Source organism: Thamnophis sirtalis, unplaced genomic scaffold (assembly GCF_051295495.1).
Source record: "Thamnophis sirtalis isolate CommonGarterSnake01/CBP01778 unplaced genomic scaffold, rThaSir2_p1.2 scaffold_13, whole genome shotgun sequence".
In the NCBI taxonomy this organism is placed as follows: domain Eukaryota; kingdom Metazoa; phylum Chordata; class Lepidosauria; order Squamata; family Natricidae; genus Thamnophis; species Thamnophis sirtalis.
In genome coordinates this window covers 25,849,965-25,875,700 of record NW_028261393.1, presented here as the reverse complement: position 1 = coordinate 25,875,700, position 25,736 = coordinate 25,849,965, and the positions used below count along the sequence as shown (strand labels likewise).

The 25,736-nt window shown below is 44.0% G+C and overlaps 1 protein-coding gene across 1 annotated transcript in view; it reads left to right on the top strand.

The window, feature by feature from the left end:
• Positions 1-25,321, top strand: part of LOC106548015 (uncharacterized) — a 105,819-nt gene extending 80,498 nt beyond the window's left edge. Inside the window, exons 37-48 of the mRNA XM_087728348.1 lie at positions 591-635; positions 4,674-4,727; positions 6,499-6,552; positions 8,687-8,737; positions 9,615-9,704; positions 10,380-10,415; positions 11,647-11,691; positions 12,294-12,482; positions 14,233-14,299; positions 19,206-19,385; positions 20,365-20,442; positions 23,451-25,321. Of these exons, the coding sequence (XP_087584474.1) occupies positions 591-635; positions 4,674-4,727; positions 6,499-6,552; positions 8,687-8,737; positions 9,615-9,704; positions 10,380-10,415; positions 11,647-11,691; positions 12,294-12,482; positions 14,233-14,299; positions 19,206-19,385; positions 20,365-20,442; positions 23,451-23,653 (1,092 nt within the window). The 3' untranslated portion in view covers positions 23,654-25,321. The remainder of the gene's footprint in view (positions 1-590; positions 636-4,673; positions 4,728-6,498; positions 6,553-8,686; positions 8,738-9,614; positions 9,705-10,379; positions 10,416-11,646; positions 11,692-12,293; positions 12,483-14,232; positions 14,300-19,205; positions 19,386-20,364; positions 20,443-23,450) is intronic.
• The last annotated feature ends 415 nt before the right edge of the window (positions 25,322-25,736 follow it).

The following is a 25,736-nucleotide window of genomic DNA, read 5'->3' as shown; positions in this document are numbered from 1 at the left end:
GTTCTCCAAACTACTCAAAATTTCCACTACCGGTTCTCCAGAACTGGTCAGAACCTGCTGAATACCACCTCTGATACTTAGATCTGGCCTGTGGGATCACTCTGGAAACAGTGAAGGACCGGCCTGTGGTGCCTCTGCCCACCCGAGCTCCGTTTTCATTGGCAAAGGGTTGCAGGAGGCCGTGGCAGCCGAAAACAGAGCTCAGGAGCCCATTTTTTTCTGGCAGAGCGCTCGGGCCCCCACAAATGTCCGATGTTGAGCTGGCCATGCCCACCCTGGCCACGCCCCATCCTCCTGCCCCACCCCCAAGGTCAAACATAACCCTGACGCTGCACTCAATGAAATCGAGTTTGACCTCCCTGATCTAGATGATGCCCTTTTAGCATTGTCTTGGCATGCAGATGTTTACCAGCTGTTGTCAACTGTAATGATTGTTGCCAGGTAGCAAATCAAGCCAGATATTTTTGTGGGATAGTAGATTTTTGGTCTGTTGGCAGCCCTAAAGCTCCGGTTCTCAGTGCCTGCTGACTTTGATCTAGCAGCCAAGTTTACAGCCTCTCTATTATTGTTGTCTTTTTTCTTCTCTCTAGGGATTCAAAGGGAAAACAGGTCATCCTGGCCTGCCAGGACAAAAGGTTAGCCTTGCCATTGATCGCAAGATCAAAACGTGATATACTGTATGTTCCTTCTCATTTGTTCAACCTCTTGTCACATTGGTCAAATATATTATCTAGGGGATGGTTTTTCCTCACCTGAAAATTGGAAAGGCCAAAGCAGAGTGAGTCTGAATGCTGAAAACTGTAATTCTCACTGATATAAACCACTGGTTGTTAATGACCTCCTTAGAAACAAATATGCATTTGTTTGGGTAACCGTATTATAACCTATCATGACTCCTCACAGTTTATCATAAACAACAATCAAGTTAACTAGAAATGTTAACAATCAATTCTCACCATTAAAATCAACAACTTTTGTTTGTAAGTGCTTTTTCTTAAAAGCTTTTAAATTAGACTTGCCATAATGCAATAGAAAATACATTCCCCAAAACTGGGTGACCACAAAGACCCTGAATCATAAAGCAAGAGGAACTGTCTCAAGAAGACTTGATACAAACCATAGACATCTTATAAAAGCAATAAGCAGCCCTTTGTATTTTGCCTGGAAAAAAATAGGCAACACATGTTCTGACCTAGGCTTCCTTAGAAAGCAAGAAGTAGAGCCTTGGTGCCAACAAAACCCCTTTTATATACACAACTGTGAATTCCTTTCATTCACAGTCAGCAAGGCTTAGCAAACAGTCTTTCAGAGGAATGTTTATCAACACGAACCTTATCTCATTTGGAGCCCTGCCAGATAATTAGTTTCCAAATGCAGGACAAGGCGAAACTTGGCACAGAATCTCTTATAGTCACAAACATAACTTGCCACTTTTGACACAACCGAATGAATGAATTGTTGCCTGCAAAAGTCAGCTCCCCATTTTTTCATCTTTTGTTTCCTCCGGGAGGGGCCAATCACCTCCAAGGTGTGGCTTTACTCCCAAGGCGACCCTGCTTTCTTAGTTGTTCTTGTCTTCTGGCAGCTCTGCGCATGCGCGCATTGGGAACAGGCTCCAGCTGTTCCTCTAGCTCACTGCTGTCTAGCTCCCTCTCTGCCTCTGACACAGAGCCCTCGTCTGAGCTTTCCTCAGCCCCCAGGACTGGCCCATGTTCCTCCCCAACCTCCTCACTGTCCGACTCTGCTGCCAGCTCCTCTGGCCACCAGCTGGCCACAACAACATGTGATGGTATCAACAGAAGAGAAAGGTTATAGCTCAGGGTTGAACTGTGGGGTCTTTGGTACTTGGTTGTTTTCTTGCAGACATTTCATTAACAACATCACTGCTTAAGTTAGCCAGGTAACCGAGGATGTTACCTAATCCTAATGAAACATCTACAAGAAAACAATCAACGACCTCATATGATGACATGATTTTAAGCCAAGTGAATTCTGTCAGCCCCACAGGTAGGCACCAGAGAACATGTTGCAGTTGTCACACTCAGGCACCACACTATCAGGGTCATTTTCTTGCAGTTGGGCAGTCAGATCAAAGATACGTCTGATTGTTGACTGGGAAAAGTGTGAGAGCATCTAGGAGCAGCTCCAAGCTACACACTCACTGCTTCCTCCACCTCATGCAGAATAGAGAGATCTATCAGTTTTCTGCAAAGGTGACCCTCTCTGTCAGAATCCCTGTCTCCTACGGTTGCAATACTACATATATTCTATACGCAATCCATTATATGGAAGAGAAGATATCTCTGCATACATTTGGCTGCTCCTGAAGGTGAGAATCTAAGCTGAGCAATGCAGCTGTTTTAATAATTAGAACGAAAGGAGATTTATTTCAGGAAGAACATGATAGGGATAGGCAAAGCCAGCACCTAGCAAATTACATCTTACCAGAAAGAGAATGAGAGAATGTGCAATTTTTAGGTGCATATCTGTCCTTGTGGGGTGTTCAGGGAGGGGTAGCACCTCTGTTGTAGGGCATGTCGTGTTCTTTTAGGGCAGCTCGTTTTAGGGCAGCTTTAGGGGCAGCTGATCCACCTTTGGTCCCCACTTGTCACTCAGCTCTCACCTGTGGTTCCTAGTAGCTGTAGCATGTGCAGCGGTCACACCCTGGGCAACAAGTTCAACAGGCTGGCCAAACCAGGTTGAGAGTAGCCATTGGGTCATTAACTTTTTCTCTTTGCCCCACTGACCTTTGTCCTTGTGGTCAGTAGGTGACAAAGTGTTAAAGAGTCTGTACCACTGAAGTCACAGGTCCAGCATTATTAACTGCGGATTGGTGTTCATGACCATTGTTTTGTCAAGTGTCAGGGCAGTGCACAGGTGTCCAGGCCATTGGTCCTTTTGCATCCAAAAAGAATGAACAAACCAGTAAATAAAGGGATTTTAAGCTTTATTATTAGTTCAAGCAAACTGACTGAAAGGCATAACATAAAAAGCATATCTACCAAGCAAGCTAGCACCCAAATCTCTTACGTGCTCTTAAGTGTCATTTATTAGGAACACCATGTGGGCAATACTCCATTGCAGTCAGATCTCACCTCATTTAAATTATGGCTGAACTTTGCCCCTGTTTTTCCCTTCCTCTCAGTCTGTGTCATAAATCACATTCTCCAATGAGATGCACACCTCACAAACCTGCTGTAGTAATCTGAGATCCGACTCTAGCCGAAGGCATGCATGGAATGCGCTCCCCCTCCTTTCCTCATCATGGCAACTTGATAACAGACATGCAAATGCTTTATGAGTTGACACTAAGGACAGCCAGTTTCCACAATACCTAATGCTAGGTTACATGCAGAAGCTCCCCACAAATAACTGGATTTTGGATCAAAACCTGGCACTGTGACTTCATGGTCCTACTATGGTCAGAAGACTGTGAGACCTGTCCTTGCTTCGTAGCACGTGATTCTGGGATGCAAATTAAACCTCAGAGACTTTCACAGTAGAAAAAAGCTTCATGAAGATTTCTTCCCCTCTCCTTTATTCAGTAAACAAAAGTAAAAGGCAACGAGGCTGCCTCAAAATGAGCTTTAAACTGTTCTTAATATGAAGGGGAAATGTCATTAAGCTCCCCAAAATAACAATGGACTTCTTCATTGCCATTTCAACCATTTATTGACAGTGTTATGAAAACAGATTTCAGGCTCATTAATGAACATGCCACAGCAATCCAACTAGTTGCATTAGAAGCTGAAAAATATCGGAGACCAAGAAACATTCTAAAGGCCCCTGTTTTGAGAAGCAATTCTTTCTAAGAGCAAAAAGAACTTCAGTAAAAATATCTCAAGTAGACTCTGGAGAACCGCTGTCAATTAGGGCAGACCCATCTCTCCCAAACTTATCCCTCCAGGAATTCCCCTGAATTCCCCACTGAGAATGGCCTTTGAGAATTCTGGGGATCGAAACCCAACTTTGGAAACTTGAAGAATAGTGAAGGCATTGCCCTTGGGCTGTGTGGACCATTGATTTGATCTGGCTCTAGGCAGCTTCACATATCCCTTGAATCCCAAAGGTGTGATTGGCTGTGACAAAGTATTCAGAGATTTGGACCCATTGGGACAGTGAGGAGGACAGGCTGATTCTCATGATCGTCTATCACTAAAGCTGGTTGAACAAAAAAAACTAGGGAGTTTACTGGAAAAAGATAGGCTTCAGTTGCTTTATAGGTAAAGGTAAAAGTTCTCCTCACACGTATGTACTAGTTGTTCCCAACTCTAGGGGGTGGTGCTCATCTCTGCTTTAAAGCTGAAGAGCCGGCGCTGTCCAAAGACGTCTCCGTGGTCATGTGGCCAGCATGACTAAATGCTAAAAGCGCACAGAACACTGTTACCTTTCCACCAAAGGTGATCCCTATTTTTCTACTTGCATTTTTACATCCTTTTGAACTGCTAGGTTTGCAGAAGCTGGGACAAGTAACAGGAGTTCACTCCATTATGTGCTGCTAGGGATTCAAACCACCACGCTAGAGTTCACAGTTTGAACACTAGGGAGTTCGAACTGCCAACCTTTCTGATTGACAAGCTCAGTTCTTAGCCACTGAGGCCCCCCTTGGCGGTTGCTTTATATCTCCCATAATATAAGCATTCTATTTAAGCCATCTCACCTTAATTTTCTAGGGTGATTGCGGTAAGCCAGGACCTCCTGGAAATCACGGCCGGGCTGGAGCTGAGGTGAGTTATCAACATCCAGCTAAAAGTGAATTGCAATGGGGGCGGGGAGATACACTCTTGAGTTAATCCTGCACCTGTGTTTGGCTGGATTCAGCATTGGGGGAGGGGTCTATGAATCTATGGTAGTCACTATAGAAGTGTCTTCGTTCATTGTCATACCACAATTGACAAATGGAACGCAAGTTGAGAATGCAGAGTAGATGAAGAAGGGAGATATACAAAATGCTATGGATGGCTCAATTCATAATACTTTGTGTTCCATGGGACAAAGATGGTGAGATGGAATTAGCATAATATTGGGAGGAGAACAAAGTTAAGCCACAAGATTACTTCCTCTACTAGTAATTTACCTTAGTTTACTTGCACTTGTTAAGTGCAAGTGTGTATGTGGAGAGAGAGAGAGAGAGAGAGAGAGAGAGAGAGAGAGAGAGAGAGAGAGAGAGAGAGAGAGAGAGAGAGAGAGAGAGAGAGAGAGAGAGAGAGAGAGAGAGAGAGAGAGAGAGAGAGATCAAAGACTAACAAAATCTGTCTATCTTTGATGGGGGAGATAGATAGATAGATAGATAGATAGATAGATAGATAGATAGATAGATAGATAGATAGATAGATAGATGACAGATAGATAGATGACAGATAGATAGATAGATAGATAGATAGATAGATAGATGATAGATAGATAGATAGATAGATAGATAGATAGATAGATAGATAGATAGATAGATAGATTGATAGATGATAGATGATAGATGATAGATGATAGATGATAGATGATAGATGATAGATGATAGATGATAGATGATAGATGATAGATGATAGATGATAGATGATAGATGATAGATGATAGATGATAGATGATAGATGATAGATGATAGATAGGCAGGCAGGCAGGCAGGCAGACAGACAGACAGACAGACAGACAGACAGTAGATGGATGGATGGATGGATGGATGGATGGATGGATGGATGGATGGATGGATGGATGGATGGATGGATGGCATGTTTTGCTGGGAACTGGAAAGGAACGCCAGCAGTGGGCAAAAAATGTCAAAAATTGTCATGGGACCATAGGATCCTGTAAACAAAGGTGAGCTGGTTGCCAAATGTGGCTGCATGGGGGTGCTGCTGCCATGGATACATTCACCACCTTGTGTTATTTGCAAAAATAATAAAGGCGCGATACAAATAAATAATTTCCATTCCCTTCCAACTCTGTTATTCTATTCTATTCTATTCTATTCTACTCTACTCTACTCTACTCTACTCTACTCTACTCTATATTCTATATTCTATTCTATTCTATTCTATTCTACTCTACTCTACTCTACATTCTAGTCTAGCTTAGTGTAGTCTAGTCTGGTCTACTCTACTCTACATTCTATTCTATTCTATTGTACTCTATTCTATTGTACTCTATTCTACACTACATTCTATTCTATTCTAATTCTACTCTTTGTTCTATTGTATTCTATGAATAATGGAGATGGTGATGAACTTCAAAATTGGGTCATAAGTAGCTGTGGGAGAGACCACTATAGCATCTAAGCAATCAGTCATATGTTGAGGACTAACTACCTATAGATGCAACCAGAGAACAGTAGACAAGGTATAGTCCTGTGTATACATCCCACGTGTATACATGTTTCGATGCTATAGCATTGATTAGCTTAGCCATAATTTGCCCAGAAGCCTCTGGCAATGCATTTATATAATTTGCTCCAAGAATAACCTAACACAGATACGTATTTGCTCTAACGTTCTTTTCCTTCTCCAGGGAGAGCCAGGTCCCGTGGGGCCTCAGGGTAGACCAGGCCCTCCTGGACATGCCGTAAGTCAAAATATTCTTTCTTGAATTTTGTGTGAGTGGATTTATAGCTAGATTGCAAAGATCACAGGGGTGAAATGCTACCAGTTTGTGCCAGTTTGTCTGAACTGGTAGTAAAAATGCTACTGGTTCACCCGAACCAGTAATTAAAAAAATGCTTTAAAAAGTTTTCAAAAAGTTCCAACAACCAGCTGTGTGACAATCAGCTGTGCCACGTGATCACTTTTTAAAAACTTTGTAAGCATTTCAGTATTAGAAAAATGCTTTAAAAAGTATTTTAAAAGTTCTGATGATCACGCAGCACAGCTGATTGTCACACAGCTGATTGTCGGAACTTTTTAAAAACTTTTTAAAGCATTTTTAAGCTACTAGTTCAAGACAAAAATGCTTTAAAAAGTTTTTTAAAAGTTTGGCACACAAGCAAACTGGTAGCAGACTTCAGAGAATTTCACCCCTGCAAAGGTGCCTATAAAGCTACCAGGTCAGACTTCTGACCCACTGCAAAGCAAATACTATTTGGCATGAAAGCCAAAGTATAAATGCCAACTCTTAAATTCTCCATTTGGATCCTTTTGTTCTTTTCTAAATTCCCTTTAAAAAAAATAGCAAGTCAAAGCAAAAATAAAGCACCAGTCACATTTTGGTTTTTTATATCAACTCAAACAAACCTACAAACAAACCAAAACCAGCCCAACAAATGTATTCCACAGAAATAGCAGTTCTGCAGATAGTCAGAAGAAACTATTCCAATTGCCAATCCCTCCTCAATCCATGGATTAAAGATTGGTCATTCAGAAGTTGTATGGAAACTATTGAACTTCAGTTACTGCAAGTAACCTGTAGATTTCAGTGTATTTTATGTATTTGATACTGAAGAGAGTCTAACAGTTAAGGCACCAGGCTAGAAATTAGAAGGCCATGAGTTCTAGTTCTGCTTTAGGCATGAAAGCCAGCTGAGCAATGTTGGGCCAATCACCAGGAAACTGTTTTAATCCCACTTCAGGTATGAAAGCCAACTGGGTAACCTTGGGCTAATCACCCTCTCTCCGTCCAAATCATCTCACAGGGTTGTTGTGGGGGTGGAGGGTTTGGGAGAATGAGGATATTAGACATGTTCACTGTCTTGAGTTGTTTATAAAAATAATAAAGCTGGGCTATAAATAGATTAAATAAGTAGTCTATGCCAAATCTTAATTCTATAGCTCCCGACCATCCATAACTCGGCACCAATTGGGGCAAAGCATTTGGGAAATCCTTCCTTCCTTTTAATAAGGAAGAGAAACCTTAACATTGTGGGATCCTGGGTGTTCTCTTGAGTTTGGTTGTATTCTTGCAGATGTTTCATTACCAAACGAGGTAACATCATCTGTGCTAGATTAGTGCTATCTTAACATTGCACATTAGAGCCAAACTAGATGGCACAGACCGGTGTGTCTGTTTGGTCAGAGCTGCCATATTTACCCATTCACATCTGGAAAGCTTTGATTCCTACCTACACTGAAAATGTAGCATGAAGCTAGACAGCACCCAGTCTTAATTTCTTATGTATCCTATGCTTCTCTGCAGACCAACTCATGAAGCAGGGTGTGTGCAGAATATCTGGGCAGATAAGAACAGAGATTTAAAGGAGGGAGAGAGAACCAGGTTTCCCCTTGCTTGAATAGCCCTTGTGATGTCAAGATCAGATACCTTTTGAGATCTGACTTAACTTACGAACAAGAAACATAACTACTCCAGATTCATCTCCCTTGGTCTCTATTCAGCAAGGATTCTGATATGGATGAATGAAGCTTTCTAAAATGCACCCAAGAGAACTTTGTAAAGATTGCTGTTTTAGATGTCCATGGCTAACTCTTGAGTATGCTTTTCTGCTAATAATTCATGTTGGATTTATTTTTTTATACATGAAAGGCAGAGTCAGTCTTACAGGGGGAAATACTCAATGGTGATAAGTATATTCAGTGTTTCCAAATTTTGGCAACTTTTAAGGGGTCTGGACTTCAACTCCCAGAATTCTTCATCCAGCATGGGAATTATGGGAATCAAAGTCCAGACTTCTTAAAGTTACCAAGGTTGAGAAACAGTGGGTTTATCTATGTATCTTATATCTTCCTGCATTTTTTCCTCTTATCTTCAGGGTCCACCTGGAAGTCCTGGCCAACCTGGTCCATCAGGGCTTGCTGGAGTTGTGAGTATCCTGACTTCCCTTTTGGCATTCGTACAGTAGGCTCTGGTCCTCTTGAGTCTGATCCAACATGGTTCCTCTTCACTTCTGAATGAAACCACAATATAGGAACCATTCATTCTTAAAGCTTGGAAATCTCTCTCCACTGGAACCCTTTAACCATTTCTTTGTAAAGATGGTGAATCTCTACCTCCAAAACCATGTCCAACTAAATAAGAAAATGATCTGATTGTCTCCAGGAAACATTCATTGATTTGTCATTGGTTAAGATGCCATTTTGGAAGGTGACATTTCATAGATGAGTACTAGACTGCAGAGGGCACAGGTGCTCCCAAGAACTTCCCATCCTTTCCCAGCCAGATGTGTCCAGACATCTTGGATTGCGGTGTCCATCTTCTTAGCCATCCCAATCCCAGGGGCCAAGGAGGATGCAATCCACTATACCTGCCCTGTTGGAGAGGGGGAACTATCATCTAGCAAAAAAGTAGAAATACTCTCTGCTATTCAGTCAACATTTTTAGAACATGGCTAAATATTTGGCCATTATTTTTTTTCTGGATGTAAGGTACGATGGGCTCCTCAAGACATGCAGAAGAACTTTATTTATGTCCCCATTATCATTCGCCTCTGCTTTCTTTCCAATGAAGAAGCAGATGTCTGGAGAGAAACATGCCAGAAAGTTGGCCACCACTCATCTATGTATACAAAAATAGCCACAACTGGAAAGGGGACCTTGAGTTCTCCCACCAAGATGAATCTCAGAGCACATGCATTGGGAAAAACATTGGGTAGCTGCTGGTCATCTGCAGGAGTCACCACAAAACTTTGCATCTCCGTGATTGCCTCCAACAGTTTCTGATGCCGTCTCTCCTTTTCCCAGGGTCTGAAGGGGGAACGGGGATCCATTGGAGAAAGAGGTATCAATGGGCTCCCAGGCCAGCCAGGAACACCGGGTCACCCAGGTCCACCGGTGAGTGTCGCTTGATGGAGTCCACATGCTTCAGAATCAATCATGAAGAGCTTGTGGCAAAAACCCCTTGTTGAGAATGGATGAATATAGATTTGGCAGTATCCTTCCCCCAGGGGTGGGGAGGGAATGGAGATTTTGCAGTATCCTTCCCCGAGGAGTGGGGAGGGAATGGAGATTTTGCAGTATCCTTCCCCGAGGAGTGGGGAGGGAATGGAGATTTTGCAGTATCCTTCCCCGAGGAGTGGGGAGGGAATGGAGATTTTGCAGTACCCTTCCCCCAGGGGTGGGGAGGGAATGGAAATTTGGCAGTATCCTTCCCCCATGGGTGGGGAGGGAATGGAGATTTTGTAGTATCCTTCCCCCAGGAGTGAGGATGGGGTGGAGATTTTGCAGTATCCTTCCCCTGGAGTGGGGAGGGAATAGGGATTATTCAGTATCCTTTCCCCAGGAGTGAGGAGGAGATGGAGATTTTGCAGTATCCTTCCCTGGAGTGAGGAGGGAATAGGGATTTTGCGCTATCCTTCCCCCAGGAGTGGGGAGGGAATGGAGATTTTGCAGTATCCTTCCTCTGCCACGCCCACCAAGCCACACCCACAGAAACGGTAGTAAAAAAAATGAGTTTCACCACTGAACTAAATCCTCTTTTCCCCTTATTTTTATTTTTTTTATTCCTAGGGTGAGCCAGGTTTGGATGGACAGGGAGGCAAAGAGGTATGGTGATTCTTACCTGTTATCATCTTCTTCAACCCTTCTTTACCCCCATCTCAGAGCCAAAGATAGGAGTAAGCCACTTTAACAATGGGGGAAGCTACCTACATCACCTTTCTTATGCCCAAAACAATGTTCACATTGTTCGTTCACACACAGGGACAATATGTACCAGGGACAGAAAGAAGAGTTGGACTTGATGGGATGATTTGCACAGGGGGCAAAAGCTGTAGCTCAATTCCCCACCCCCAAAAATGCAAAACTCTTTAAGGCCATTTCAGTGCATAATCAGGATGCATTTTGTTGCAGGAAAGTTTGTGAAATAAATTGTGTATTCTGCTACAGGCAAGCTAGACTAGAATTTCAGAGTTGGAAGGGACCTTGGAGTTCTTCTAGTCCAACCCCCTGCTTAGGCAGGAATCCCTACACCAATTCAGACAAATGGTTATCCAACATCTTCTTAAAAATGTCCGGTGTTGGAGCATTCACAACTTCTAGAGGCAAACTATTCCACTGATTAATTGTTCTAACTGTCAGGAAATTTTTCCTTAGTTCTAAGTTGCTTCTTGATTTGTTTCCACCTGTTGCTTCTTGTGCTAGCAAGCTGTTTCTTGGAAAGCGGTCCTTGCATCCATCCCAACTATTGCATTCTCACATTACTTTCTCTGTTTCCTGGAAGCTGACTTCCAAAGGCAGGGAGTTCTTAAATGACCACCACAATTGAGCCTTGGATTATGCAAGTCGTCGTGATTGTAAGTCGAGGCATCCAGGACACCAGAAATAATTTTCTGGCCTTTTTCGCTGTGGTCATTAACTAAAACATTCATTTGAAAGGCTGCTTTTAATCAGAAAAACATAATGGATTACGATCATGTGGCTGCGAGCACCACAACAGATCTAAATCTGACATACTTGACATGCAGTCACATGGCCACAGGGAATGGATGGGCACAACCATTTATGATGGCCAGGAGTGCGTCAGAGACCATAAAGCAGCCCTTCCATGGCCGTTGTACTTCAAACAGTTCTAAAACAGCCAGTCTTTAAGTTGTCCATGACACAATAATGGAGACAAGTAATGGACCAGGAACACCTTCCTGTAAAGGACAGGTAAACAACTTCCAGTGAAATGGTAGGGATGGGACAAAATGGCCTTAAGCTAATATTCTTTTCCACTCAAATGCACGATGAGTATTTATCACTGTGTTGAAAACTTCTCCTTACTTTTCCACAGGGACCTCCTGGAAAACCAGGCCCTCCTGGTCCTTCTGGACAGAAAGTAAGTGGGACACTGTTGGAAGGGAACATCAGCATCTTCTCCTAAGATGGCTAAACCTTTCCGGTCCGAATGCCCAAAGTGCATATGTGCCCACATGCAAGTGTGCACTCCCAAATCCCCAAAATGCAGTATGCATACCCCCATGCATTCACACCCGTGCATGTGTGTGCAACCCCCTGCATGTGCCCCATCCCGTGCATGTCCAGGTTACCCCCTGCATATGCCCTGCACCCCCACACATGTATGCCTGAACCCCCCTGCACATGCTCTGCGCCCTGTGCATGCAAACGCAACTGCCCGCATGGACACTGCTCCCTGTGCATGCACACGCAACCCACACACATGCCCTGCCTCCACACATGCACATGCAACCTACGCATCCACTTTGGGTCTCTGCCACGCATGCATCCCACCCCCGTGCATGCGTGGCAGAGACCCAAAGTCCAGTTGGCCAGTGGGAGGCACGTGCACATGGACAGTGGAGCTGAACTAAGGCAATGGCTCGCATGCTATCCGAAAGGGCGCTACGGGCCACCTCTGACATAGGTTTGCCATCACGGTTGTAGGACAACCTTGCATGGAATTGTTCTTTCTTCTTTTAGGGGGACCATGGCACTCCAGGACAGATGGGTCACCCTGGAGAGAAAGGCAGAGCGGGGATGCCGGGAGGCCCAGGAAAAAGTGGTGAGATGGGCCCCATGGGACCCCGGGGGAGCCCCGGGGAGAGAGGACATCCTGGCTCACCTGGGCCTGCTGGGAACCCTGGGAACCCAGGATTGCCGGGAACGACGGTAAGAACTGGGGCAAAGACAAGGAGAGGCATGCCATGGAATGGGCAGCTGGACTACTAAGTCCTCCATCATTCTGGCTCAGTCTGAAAGTAGATGCAGTTAGAAATGTCATCTGTATGTTTAGATGGGTTCTAAGAGGTGCCACCAGTGGTTGACATTCACTTGAAAGCAGGGGTGGGCTTCAAAAATTGCAGCATTGAGGTTTGCTGCCTCATTGCTGGGTGGGCATAACCATGGTGGGCGTGGCCTAGTCAGCCTCCTGCACCACGGCAAGGGGGGCATTTTTCACCCTCCCCTGGATCTGAGGATTTCCTTGCGCTTCAGGAGGGCGAAAACTGTTTTCCCCAGGCTCTGGGGGTCCCTCCGGAGGCTGAAAGCAGGCCCATTTCTGGACTTCCAAAACCTCCAGTAGGCCCGTTTCCGCCCCCCCTCCCTGAGCCTCCATGCGGGCCCTGCACTTATCTGCCATGACGAATGGGCCATGTGGAGACTCCTGGGAGGGGAGGGGCAGGAGAGGTGGGGCATGGTGGGCATGGCCAGCCAGGGGTGGCATTTGGGGGTTTGCCGAACTGGGCAGAATCCTAGCTAAAGAATCGGCCAAACCCGTACGAACGCCCAGCAGCCCACCCCTGCTTAAAAGAGATGTTCATACAACTTCACTGATGCACAAGGTGTCAAAACGTGCTTCTCGGTTTCTCCTGCAGTACAGAACTGCTGGGGGGACCCAGTGCAATTCAGAGCTTCTAATCTGAAAATGCAACCACTCCAAGTTGCTGAATCCTTCCTGAGGTTATGTAGGGGAGGGGTTACTTGTCCAGGATCCATGACTGAGCAGCCCCAGAGGGTCCCACAAAGCATTGCTTCTCAAGGATGAGAGGAAGTTAAAATAGCAGCATGCTGGGAGATTGATTATGGTGACCCTCAGCAGCCATTCCTTCAGCTAGGGAAAAGAACAAGTGGGGAAGGAGGAAGATGTCGATGGCGGAGCTTGTTCTGACCTAGGCTTCCTCAGACAGTAAAAAGCACACACTTAGCAATTCACAGCCTGTAATGAGTCATAAATAGTTTGTAAAGAATCTGACAGAATCTGCCACAGTCTTTCAGGATAAGGATGATAAGCACCCACCTTTATCTTCCTTGAAACGCTGCCAAAGACCTAATTGGCAATTAGCTTTGCAAGGCCACACGGAGCACAGTGTCAAAAAAGAGCTTTAGAGTTTAAACTGACCAGAAAAAATTAAAGTTGCTTCCTGCAAAGAAAGGCTCATGTGCCTTTGCTCCTACTTTATGTCTTCTGGGAGGGGCCAATCATCTCCAAGCCTTACTCCTGAGTTGCCCCTTTTGTCTTAACTGTTTTTGCCTTCTGGCAGACGTGCGCATGTGTGCACTAGAAACAAACTCCCCCTGTTCCTCTGCCTTGCTGATGTCCAACTCTGGAGGCTCTGGAGGCAGCACATAACTCCCAGATGGCCTGGCCCCCTCTGTGCCTCCGATGCAGAGCCCTCGTCCGAGCCTTCCCCAGACTCCAGGACTGGCTCATGTCCTCCCCACCATCTTCATTGTCCGACTCAGCTGCCAGAATGCAACAGGGCTGGAAGATTTGCTCCTGGGAGATTTTCTGGAGCTTGTGGGAATGGCTGCATGTGGGGTGAAGCTGAGTGTGTGAAAGCGGTCAAATGGGACAGGCTAACATGCAAGATAAGGCAGAAATTGACTTCTGTTTTTCCCCCTTCCTTGTTTTTCTCACCAGGGAGATGCCATGAGCTATGACCAGATCAGGATGTTCATCAGAGAGGAGTTGCAAAAAATGTTTGATGGTGGGTGATGAGAGCAGATTAAGAGCAAGGGGGAAGCACAGGGTATCTCTGTCCAGGTTAGAGACCTAGAAAACCAAGCAGAATTAGTTTAGAGGGTTAGGAAATGAGTCACGTTATGATGCCAGATCTGGAAGCTGAGAGTATTTCCTACCCCAAACCCCACCATAGAGAAGGTCATTTCAATTCTGCTCAATTTCTTTCTTTCTTTCTTTCTTTCTTTCTTTCTTTCTTTCTTTCATTCATTCATTCATTCAATTTCTATAACTGTCCATCTCAAATCAATGACTAGGTGGCTTCCAATTCCAAAACTATAAAAATAATTAAAACAATAAAAGCATTTTAAAAACAATAAAACGTTCAAAATAAATACCCAAAAAGGTTAAATCGTGGCAACTGGGTCAAAAATTTAACCTTTTTAGGTGCTTTTGGCCTGGATGATAGAGTCTTAGTTTACATATTCAAAAGTAGCCCAGAAACTTAATCAGTTATGAATAAAGTCGAATGATGAGGCTCTTAACAAATTCAGCATCCCAGACTAAAGGAACCAGTGGTGGGATTCAAATAATTTAACAACCGGTTCTCTGCCTTAATGACCAGCTGGGTGGGCAGGGCTTGGTGGTCATGTGATTGGGTGGGAATGGCCAACTCAACATCACTCACGTCAATGGGCGCTTTGCCTTAGCTGTTACAATGCAATAAAGGTTAACCGGAGAGGCAGTTTCTGTAAGCAGGGCAATAAAGATTAGGCTAGAAACAACACCAGAATGTTTCCTTCCTGTCTTCCTTACAAGATTAGCCCTGTAAAGTGGGAAAAACAAACAAACTAAGATTTCTTCCAAAAACCAGTTCTCCCAACTGCTTAGAAAGTTAACAAACGGCTCTCCCGGATAGGTGCGAACCGGCTGAATCCCACCACTGAAAGAAACGTAGCCAGGTTTTTAAAGCCTTTTGAAAGGCCAACAGGGTTGAGGTCATTCTAGTCTCCAAGGGGAAGATATTCCGCAGAGCAGGGGTCACTGCAGAAAAGGCCTGTCTTCATCCCCACCAGTGCACATTCTTTGGCTGACGGGATCTGCAGCATGCCCAATCCGCTAGATCCAATTGGACAGGTGGAGATTCTTGGAAAATGATAATCCTTCAGGTAATCCAGTCCCAAAACATGTAGAGCTTTAAAGGCAACAACCAGCATCTTGAGTTGTACCCAGATTATGCCAGTAAACCAATGCAGCTCACATAGCAGCAATTTTACATGTGCCGTATATCCATCACCATTTACTATCTGTACAACCATGTTCTCATCAGTTGAAGCTTCTGAATGCTCTTCAGGGCAGCCTCATGTAGAGCACATTGGAGTAATAATGCAATGCCTCTTTTCCGCCTGGGACATCCGGAGCAGATTTGGTCTTGCAAGCTTCTTTATCACAGCATCCAAGCAAGGAAAACCCAAGCAATTTGTTTGCGTAAGGCCTTGAAAGGAAATTATGAATTTTCATCTATTTCAGTGCCTTTTTCTAAGGGTGTGTTCAGAATTCCTGCTAGATGGGTCCTCTGCAGCAGAGTTGGGTCAAAAGAGTCGAGAAAAAGACCACACCTATGTAATCAAAACCTTGCTCTGTCTTACGTTTTTTCAACCATTAAAAGGAAGTGAAACTTCGATGACACATTCACAGCTATCATCTTGACTTTCCTTTATCTTTTAAATATACTTTTATTATATACATAGAAGTATTTCAAACACAGTGTGACCGTCCTCGTGTTTCATCCGCCATAGAAACCAAAGTGAAAGACAAATAATATTTCTACTACTTACACAGTGCTAATCTTATTCAATTATGTTTGACAAACATATTCATTCTAATACATATATATCTCGTTTCAGGTCTACTTAGCCTAATTTTTTTTGTGTTCCGACTACCACCTCGTGTTTCCAGCCATTGATAAAATCTATTCCACAAGTCATAATATTCTGTCTCTCCTTCGTTTTTTAATTCTAACATCAGTCTTATCTATTTCTGTGCATGTTAATATCTTCCTTATTATCTCCTTTTCTGAAGGGGTGTTTTCACTTTTCCATTGCTGTGCATACACCATTCTTGCTGCTGTTAGGATGTGAAGTATTAGGTATATTGACCCTTTGCTACAGCCTTCTGTAATAATACCTAATAGAAATAATTCTGGCTTGAACTCTATACATTATCCAACCATTTTTTCTACTCACATCTGAATTTGTCACCCCAAATCGCCTTGCTTTTTTACAGGTCTACCACATGTGGTAGTATGCGCCTGGTGATTGTTTATATTTCCAACGTTTTGGGGATGGGTTGCTAAACATTTTATCCAATCTTGCCAGGGGTGGGGGGATTCCACCTGTAGAGCATTTTATAAAGATTCTCTTTGTATGATGTGGCTAATGTCAATTTCAGATTTCATTCCCAGAGTTTTTGCTAATTGTCTAAATCAATGTTGTATCCAAAATTTTTAGCCCATACGACCATGGTCTCCTTAACTTGTTCTTCCTTCATTTTGTAGTCTAGTAAGTATTTATATATTATACTTATCAATTTATCATTAGTCCCCACTCTGTCTTACGTTTCTCCAACCATTAAAAGGAAGTGAAACTTCAATCACATGTCCACAAGCTATCATCTTGACTTTCCTGATCACCTCCCTGCAGATCTTTCCTTACCACTCTAGCTGATAAATCACTTTTAAAAAAATAATCAATAATATTCAATAGCCCATCTTTCTTTGGAGATCCTGAGGATCTTTCTTTCTTTCTTTTAACTGTTCAAAAGGAGAAAATAAATGAAAGCTAAGAATAGCATGATCAGGGTCAGAATTCAGACTTATGATTCCTCAAGATTTTTCACCACTACCGCAGGCACTCTTGAAAATAAAAATAAAGAAAGAGAGAAAATGCTGAGGAAAGCCCTGTTTGACAAGGCTGTTTTAGGCTCCCATTTTGGTGCGGAATTGAGAATTTCTCTCCATAAGCCTGTTATTTGTTATCATATGACACGACTGCCTAGGAGAATGTATTTTAATTAAAGGGTCCCCAGGCCTGCTGTGAATTAAAATTAACCCCACTCCTGGCCCTAAGAGGGTAGCTGGCTCCATCATTTCTGCAAAACAGACCGGAAATTGGCTAGAAGATGTCCCAATAAAGTCAAATATTACAAGTTCAGAGAATAAGACCACATATAATTAATGATAAAGACAATACAAGATTGCAGAAGCAGTCCTAATCAATAGTTTGAATAATTCCTGGAGGAGGACAGCTATAAAAGTGTAAGTGTGTCCAAGGAAAGTTATAGTACTATTATTATTATGATTGGTGGCATAGTCAGCCAGATGTGTAGACTGGATTTGGCATTTTTGCCAACCTGACAAGTACTTCTCTAGATCCTGGAATAGGCAGATGTCATTGTTTAAAAACATTAAATATATTGTTGCAGGACATAAGATGAAGGATGATGGTGATGGTGATGGTGATGAAGAAGAAGAATATATGATTTTTTTAAAAAAATTCTGGAACCAGAAGAATCCAAAAGTTGCAAAGATATTCTTTGTTAATAGTTTGGCTTTAATGTTTTCTTGAATGCTCAAGAAAAACACCCAGAATTGCTTCTCAAAGTGAAATACGCAGCACATAAATTTAAATGAAGTAAAAAGTAAAGTAAAATGACACTTTTTAAATTAACAGAATAGAAGAGATAGAGTAGAAAAGAAGAGACTGGTCTGTCAGAAATGATGTAGGGTCTCCTGCTTGAGTGTGGGGTTGGACTAGATGACCTATATGGGCTCTTCCAACTCTGTTAATCTGTTAAAAAAACTTTGCAATGAGTTCAGATAGAATCAAGATCACGTGTTAATACCATTTTATAAGGCCTCGGTAAGGCTACACTTGGAATCCTGCATTAAGTTTTGGTCGCCATGATGTAAAAAAGATATTGAGACCCTAGGAAGAGTGCAGAGAAGAGTAACAAAGATGATTAGGGGACTGGAGGCTAATGTCAGCATTCCAAATAACATCCAAAATTAAATCAGAGTCCAAGGCAAAGTATTGCTCTAAGTTGCAATTCTAAGAACTGACTGCAGGCCTGACAGCTGAAACATATGAGGAACGGTTGCAGGAACTGGGTATGTCTAGTTTAATGAAAAGATGAACCAAGGGAGACATGATAGCAGTCTTCCAATATCTCAGGGATTACCACAAAGAAGAGGAAGTCAAGCTATTATCCAAAGCACCTGAGGGTAGAACAAGAAACAATGGGTGGAAATTATGAAGGAGAGAAGCAAACTAGAACTGAGGAGAAATTTCCTGACAGTTAGAATAATTAATCAGTGGAACAACTTGCCTCCAGAAGTTGTGAATGCTCCAACACTGGAAGTTTTGAAGAAGATGTTGGATAATTATTTGTCTGAAGTGGTGTAGGATTTCTTGCCTAAGCAGGGGGTTGGACTAGAAGACCTCCAAGGTCCCTTACAACTCTGTTATTCTATTCTATTATAGTTTCTCAGGGGAACATACCTGCTCCCAAAGATCCCTTTAAGGCAGTGGGTCTCAACCTTCCTTCCATGACCCTTTAGTACAGTTCCCCATGTTGTGATGACCCCCAACCATAACATTATTTTATGTTTTCTGTATTTTTTCGAAAATATGTGTTTTCCGATAGTCTTAGGCGACCCCTCTGAAAGGGTCATTCAACCCCTAAAGGGGTCCCGATCCACAGGTTGAGAACTGCTGCTTTAAGGGTTTATCTTCACCCTGTGTCTATTCAACAGTGACAGAGAAAGTCCTTTCCCCACCCCCCAAAAAACAGGCTTCCCCATTTCCTCCCCTCACGATTTCCTGTCCACCCCTTGAGCAGCAGAGCAAACAATGGCTCCCTTCTCTTCCCTGCAGAACGGATTCAGTACTACACTTCCCGACTGCCCATGTCACCGGTGGAAGTCCTTTCCCAGCCAGGGAGACCAGGATCACCTGGGAAAGACGGAACTCCAGGGCGGCCAGGTCCTCCTGGTTCTCCAGGATTGCCTGGACAAATTGGAAGGGAAGGCCGGCAAGGTGTGCCCGGCATGAGAGGTAAGCCTTGTCACTCCTCCTTCGGATAGAAGTACCCTGTTTTCCTGAAAATAAGACCTCCCTGGATAATAAGCCCAATCAGGCTTTTGAGCGCATGCACTAAAATAAGCCCTACCCCCGAAAATACGCTTCCCCTAAAATATTTAAACACATGTGCAGCCGGACCCCACCATTTCCTGAGGGGGGAATGGGGGGAACATGCCTCATGCACCCCACATGCACCTGCCTCCATGCGGAACAACTTTGCAGAGGCCGCTCCTGCAAATCCTAGCTATCGCAGCCCTTCTCTTAGTGGCGGCCACAAAAAGAGCGGCAGGCACAGTGATGCTAGGACTGGCAAGAGTGTGCCAGAAACAGAGAGAGAACTTCCAGCCCTCTCTGGATCAGCTGATCCGTGGCCCAAGGTTAAGGGGCCTCCTGCATCTGAAAAATAATAAGACCTCCCCAAAAATAAGTCCAAGCACTTATTTCAGAGGTCAAATGAGAATAAAAACCTGTCTTATTTTCTGGGAATCACGGTAGATTTGGAGATGCACATCATAGATCGGCGTTTCTTCACCTTGGTAACTTTTAAGATAGGTGGACTTCAACTCCCAGAATCTTTCAACCGGCATTAAAGTTGTCAAGCTTGGAGAATTTGAACCTTGATTGGCTTTTCCATGGCTCTGCAAATGGTGTAAATTTAGGCGATGGGCAAAATCAGAAGCCAGGTTAAGCAGGTGACAACTCAGCCAGTAGATTCATGTCATCTAGATGACACATCAGCAGGAGTCCCCAAATTTGGGGTGTGCCTGGGTTTTATAACTTTGTCCCAGAAAGTTCCTGAGATGAATACTTTATCCCAGTTGGGCAAGAATGTGGCCACAGCTCTAAACAAGGACAAAGAAGACTCTTCACAAAACTTTTCAGAAGTAGCCTGATGTGGTAAATGGATGGAGGCTTCGGTAAATTCACTTTCATGTTTTCTCCCTCAATGCAGGTGAGCCCGGAATAAAAGGAGAAAAAGGAGACAAAGGGACTGGAATCATGGGGGAGACAGGAGCACCAGGCCCTCCAGGTAAATTTGGTTTCCTTCTAAGTCACAGGTCAGCAACCCGGGGCTCTGGAGCTGCATGTGACTCTTTCATCCCTCTGCTGTGGCTCCCTGTCACTCAAAATATACGTCACAACCAGAGATGGGTTGCTTCCGGTACAGCCTGGTTCGGCCTGGATCAGGCAAACTGGTAGTAGCAGTGGCGGGAGGCTCCAGCCACCTGTCCAGACATCACACATGCATGCATGAGCAAACCAGTAGTAAAAAAATGGAAACCCATCACTGGTCACAATTGCCAATGTGCAACATTCACAGGCATGGAATGTATTGAGCTTTTTGACCAGTGGTCGGTTGCAGGTGGTAGGCCCCGGTACAGACATACCAGAGCCTGCCCGGAGCACCGGATAGCATTCCGGTACGATGCTCCGGTGCCCAAGCTCCTTACCTGTCCTTTAAGCCTTTGGCGCTTCCATGCACGTGCATGGCGCGTATGACGCCTGCGCAACCCTCCGCCAGACAGCTGGAGCATCACAGAGGCTTGTGGACACGTCACAGGAGGTATGACGCAGGCGCGCCCTGCGCACATCCATGTGGGTGACACCGAGCCCATTCCAATCGTACTAGTTGGAACGGAATCCAGAACCGACCATTTTTTTTGACCCCCAGTAGGCCAACCATGGATAAATCCAAGAAAAGAAAAGTTTCAGAAGAAAACAGAATATTTAATTCAACTTCATAAGCTAGTTTTGTGGCTGCTCAGAAAATAGTCAGGCATGGGAAGGATTTTGTGGTTGCCAGTGTTTTCCTTTCTGTGGGAAATGGGTCCAAATGGCTCTTTAAGTGTTTAAGATTGTCAACCCCTGCTCTAAATCTGCTTGCTTTTGTCTGCTTGCTTTCATCAGTCATTTGCTTTTATCCATCACCAAGACTCAGAGCATGCGTAGAGTTTTTCTACAGTGGTGCCATTCCTGGCCATTTAGAGTCTTACTATATACACTAGGTTGCATTTTCATACAGAAAGCAGTTTCTTCTCCTTGGTGTTGTTGCTTCTTTTAGCAATTTTAAATCATGGAGTCATAGTTCCTTTTACAGTCCTTCAAAAGGATGGAAAAAATCCCTTTGGATCTACATGTGAACTTTGCTCTTACTAGCCATTGGAAAAAGAGGAGAGTCTCGTAGCTTACTCCAACTCAATGAACCTAGAATAGGCCAAACTTATCTCCAAATTCATTGAACTGTATTTTGATCAGTTCCATCTTTGTAGAGCAGAAAGTGGAAATATTATCCCAGTTAGCCAAAATAGAGGTTCTTCTTAAGTTTTTCTTGTAATAACAAGGAGCTTATTCCTAAGTAGTCTGTTCTCAAGAGTTGCTTTGCCGAGTGAAATGGGCAGCATATAAATTTAATCAATAAATATGTAATGGAATAGGTGATTTCCTTAATGTTGCTGGTAGGAGTACAAATCAAAATGCTCAGGTAGTGTCAGAGGCAGGAGTGGAATTCAGCAGGTTCTGAAAGGTTCTGGAGAAGTGGTATCGGAAATTTTGAGTAGTTTGGAGAACTGGAAAATACCTTTGGCTGGCCCCAGAGTTGGGTGGGAATGGAGATTTTGCAATATCCCTCCCCCCTGGATTGGGTAGGGTATAGAGATTTTGCAGTATCCTTCCCCTGGAGTGGGGAGGGGATTTTGCAATATCCTTCCCCCAGGAGTGGGGAGGGAATGGGGATTTTGCAGTATCCTTCCCCCAGGAGTGGGGAGGGAATGGGGATTTTGCAGTATCCTTTCCCCAGGAGTGGGGAGGGAATGGGGATTTTGCAGTATCCTTTCCCCAGGAGTGGGGAGGGAATGGGGATTTTGCAATATCCTTCCCCCAGGAGTGGGGAGGGAATGGGGATTTTGCAGTATCCTTTCCCCAGGAGTGGGGAGGGAATGGGGATTTTGCAATATTCTTCCCCCAGGAGTGGGGAGGGAATGGGGATTTTGCAATATCCTTCCCCCAGGAGTGGGGAGGGAATGGGGATTTTGCAGTATCCTTTCCCCAGGAGTGGGGAGGGAATGGGGATTTTGCAATATTCTTCCCCCAGGAGTGGGGAGGGAATGGGGATTTTGCAATATCCTTCCCCCAGGAGTGGGGAGGGAATGGGGATTTTGCAGTATCCTTTCCCCAGGAGTGGGGAGGGAATGGGGATTTTGCAATATTCTTCCCCCAGGAGTGGAGAGGGAATGGGAATTTTATAATAGCCTACCTCCAGGAGTGGAGAGTGGGGATTTTGCAATATCCTTCCCCCAGGAGTGGGGAGGGAATGGGGATTTTGCAGTATCCTTTCCCCAGGAGTGGGGAGGGAATGGGGATTTTGCAATATTCTTCCCCCAGGAGTGGGGAGGGAATGGGGATTTTGCAATATCCTTCCCCCAGGAGTGGGGAGGGAATGGGGATTTTGCAGTATCCTTTCCCCAGGAGTGGGGAGGGAATGGGGATTTTGCAATATTCTTCCCCCAGGAGTGGAGAGGGAATGGGAATTTTATAATAGCCTACCTCCAGGAGTGGAGAGTGGGGATTTTGCAATATCCTTCCTCCAGGAGTGAGGAGGGAATGGGTATTTTGCAGTAGCCTTCTCCTGCCATGCCAACCAAGCCACACCCACAGAACCGGTAGTAAAAAATATTTGAATTTCATCACTGGACTGAGTTCTTCAACAGCAAGATCAATCTATTTGGCTCAGCGTTGAGGTCTCTAATAGGATAAAATCTACATCCCCTGGAAACTTCCTTCACAAAAAATGAGGCCTTCCCAGCACACCTTTCCCCAACCTGGAGATTTTTCAGGTGTGTGGACTTTACTTCCAGCATCCTCTCATAGTGGAGATTTTGGGAGTTGAAGTCCACCAGTCTGAAGATTATCCTCACCGGAAAGATTTCTCCAACGCTTCTCCATCATTTCAGGAAAGGGAAAACACACCACAGAATGTAAGCGTCTCAGTTGTACTGACTGACACTCACACTCCTTCTTGTTTTCCTTTCTTCTCTACAGGCATCCAGGGGCCTCCAGGTTATGGGAAAATGGGTCTTCCAGGTCCCATGGGGCAGCAAGGTATTCCAGGCATCCCAGGACCACCAGGAATCACAGGCCCTCCCGGGAAAGTTGGCCACTGCAATCCTTCAGACTGTTTTGGCATGTTGCCCATGGAGCAGCCCATGTACCAGCCCAAAAACATGAAGGGGCCTATGGGCTAAAGAATTTTATTTGTTCCCTCCCCACAAAGGACTCCATTTGGAACAGCCAAAGATCAAGTCTTCCATCATGACTAGCTGTGATGATGCTTTTATTGTTGTTAATATTTTGACTATATTTTTCTCCAGTGGAGTTCAACTTCTTATCATGATGGCATTTTTTTTAAAAAAAGAGAACTACCAGGATATCTGTGTCTGTCTGTGTGTGTGAGGGGGGGGGGAGAAGATTTCTGTGTGTGAATGTCTCCATATACTGACTGATTTTTACCCATGCTCAGCAAAACGTATTCAAGACAAAACTTCAGTTTTCCTCGGTTGATGGGAAGATCCCACTCATTATTTTTCCCGCCTCATTAGGAATTATTATTTCCACAATATAGACACAATGAAATTTTAAGAAAGCATGCAAAGGGGAGATGAGAAAGAGGGAATGCTATGGTTTAATTTCAATTTTGATTGGATTTTTTCCCCTTTTAGCATGAGTTACAATTGATATCTGGAAGGCAAGAGATAAACAATTCTAAAATGCAATTGATAGAACAAAAATTGCCTCCGTATGAAATCACACCAGCAGACTCATTGCAAATCAAGAAGTTGTCACCTATCACATCTAGAGAGCACACTCTGAGAAAGGCTGCCCTACCTAGTGTTTACACACCTCTCTTGGAGCAAATTGCACAAGTAAATCCAGGAGAATTTATTTCTGGTAGATGTATGTAGAATTGTACAAGGAAAAACGGTCACTTCATAGCTCAGAGACATTCTCCCCCTTAATTGAAATGTAAAAGTGGAAACAAAAATTAAAGTATTAAAAGTTGTGTTGTGTCTTGGGAGGGCGGAAATTGAAAGAACTCCTGAAACTTAAAACACGTTGTGTGGTATTTAGAATGTATGAATGGGAATATCTTCTTACGGTGTAATTACTTTTCCAGATGTCCAACATTCTGTTTTCTTCCTCTTGTACGAAATGTGTGGGACCATGTACCTTCTGGAATTAATTAATTTTTCTTGAATGTTCCTGGTTTTGTTTTGTTTTTCCTTGTTTTTATATCAAATATATTGAGCTTCATCCAAACCAGACCTAATTCTAGTTGCTCATACATCTGGGCATCAGAACTGGGAGATCCTGAAGGATCAGGAGAAGGTGAGACTGGGGTGGGAGAGGTCATTGTCTGTGGCTAAGATGTCCATTGGGCAATTGTGGAAGGAATAGCTGTTGTCCCTTGCCTGCTGTCACCTTCACACAAATAATCTGAATTATTTTATTTGCAATGACATAAATTAGGTAATTCACACAAATTGCATGATGATGTCATGATCCAAGTGATATTATTGTGGCTTGCAACAGACACCTGCAACTTCTGTTGACCACCAAAGTGGGGGGGAAACCTATTTTCTTCCCAATCTTCCCCCAAAGGATCCAAAAGCTCTTCCTTCAGACTTCAAATCACATCTATTCAGAAACTAGAACTGGAAGCAATCTAACTTTAACCCCCTTTCCAGATCTACCCCACTGCAAACACAGGGAATACGGGAACCCACTGTGTGTCTCTTACTTCCTTGACCCAGATGGGCCTCCCCTAGAGGAGGGTCTCCCTCTCACACACACATCTGGGCCATCAATCCCAAAGAGTTAATCACCCCCTCCCCCAATTTTAATGTTTAAATAAATGATGCCTTGTTTCCTAATTGGTATTTGGCTCAAGTTCATTTCAAACCATTGATTTGCAAGCCATCATTAAGTCATTCAAGAAACAGGTACAACAGAAGCAGAGAAATGAATGTGGAATCCTCAGTGCTCCCCTCAGCTGGGTTGTTTTCCTGCAGATGTTTCATTGCCCAACTAGGTAACATCATCAGTGCACTAGTGCAGTGACTAGGTATTGTCAGTGACTATAGCAGAGGGGTGTTCCTACTGGTTCGGATGAACCGGTAGTGGTTTGCCACGCCTCCAAACTCGTTCCCCACGTGTGCAAGAAAAGCGACTCCGCATGCGCAAAATTACATGCACACTGAATGGTGGTAGCAACCCACCCCTGGACTATAGTCTTCTATTCGAAATATGTAGGCTAGCAACCCATTAGTT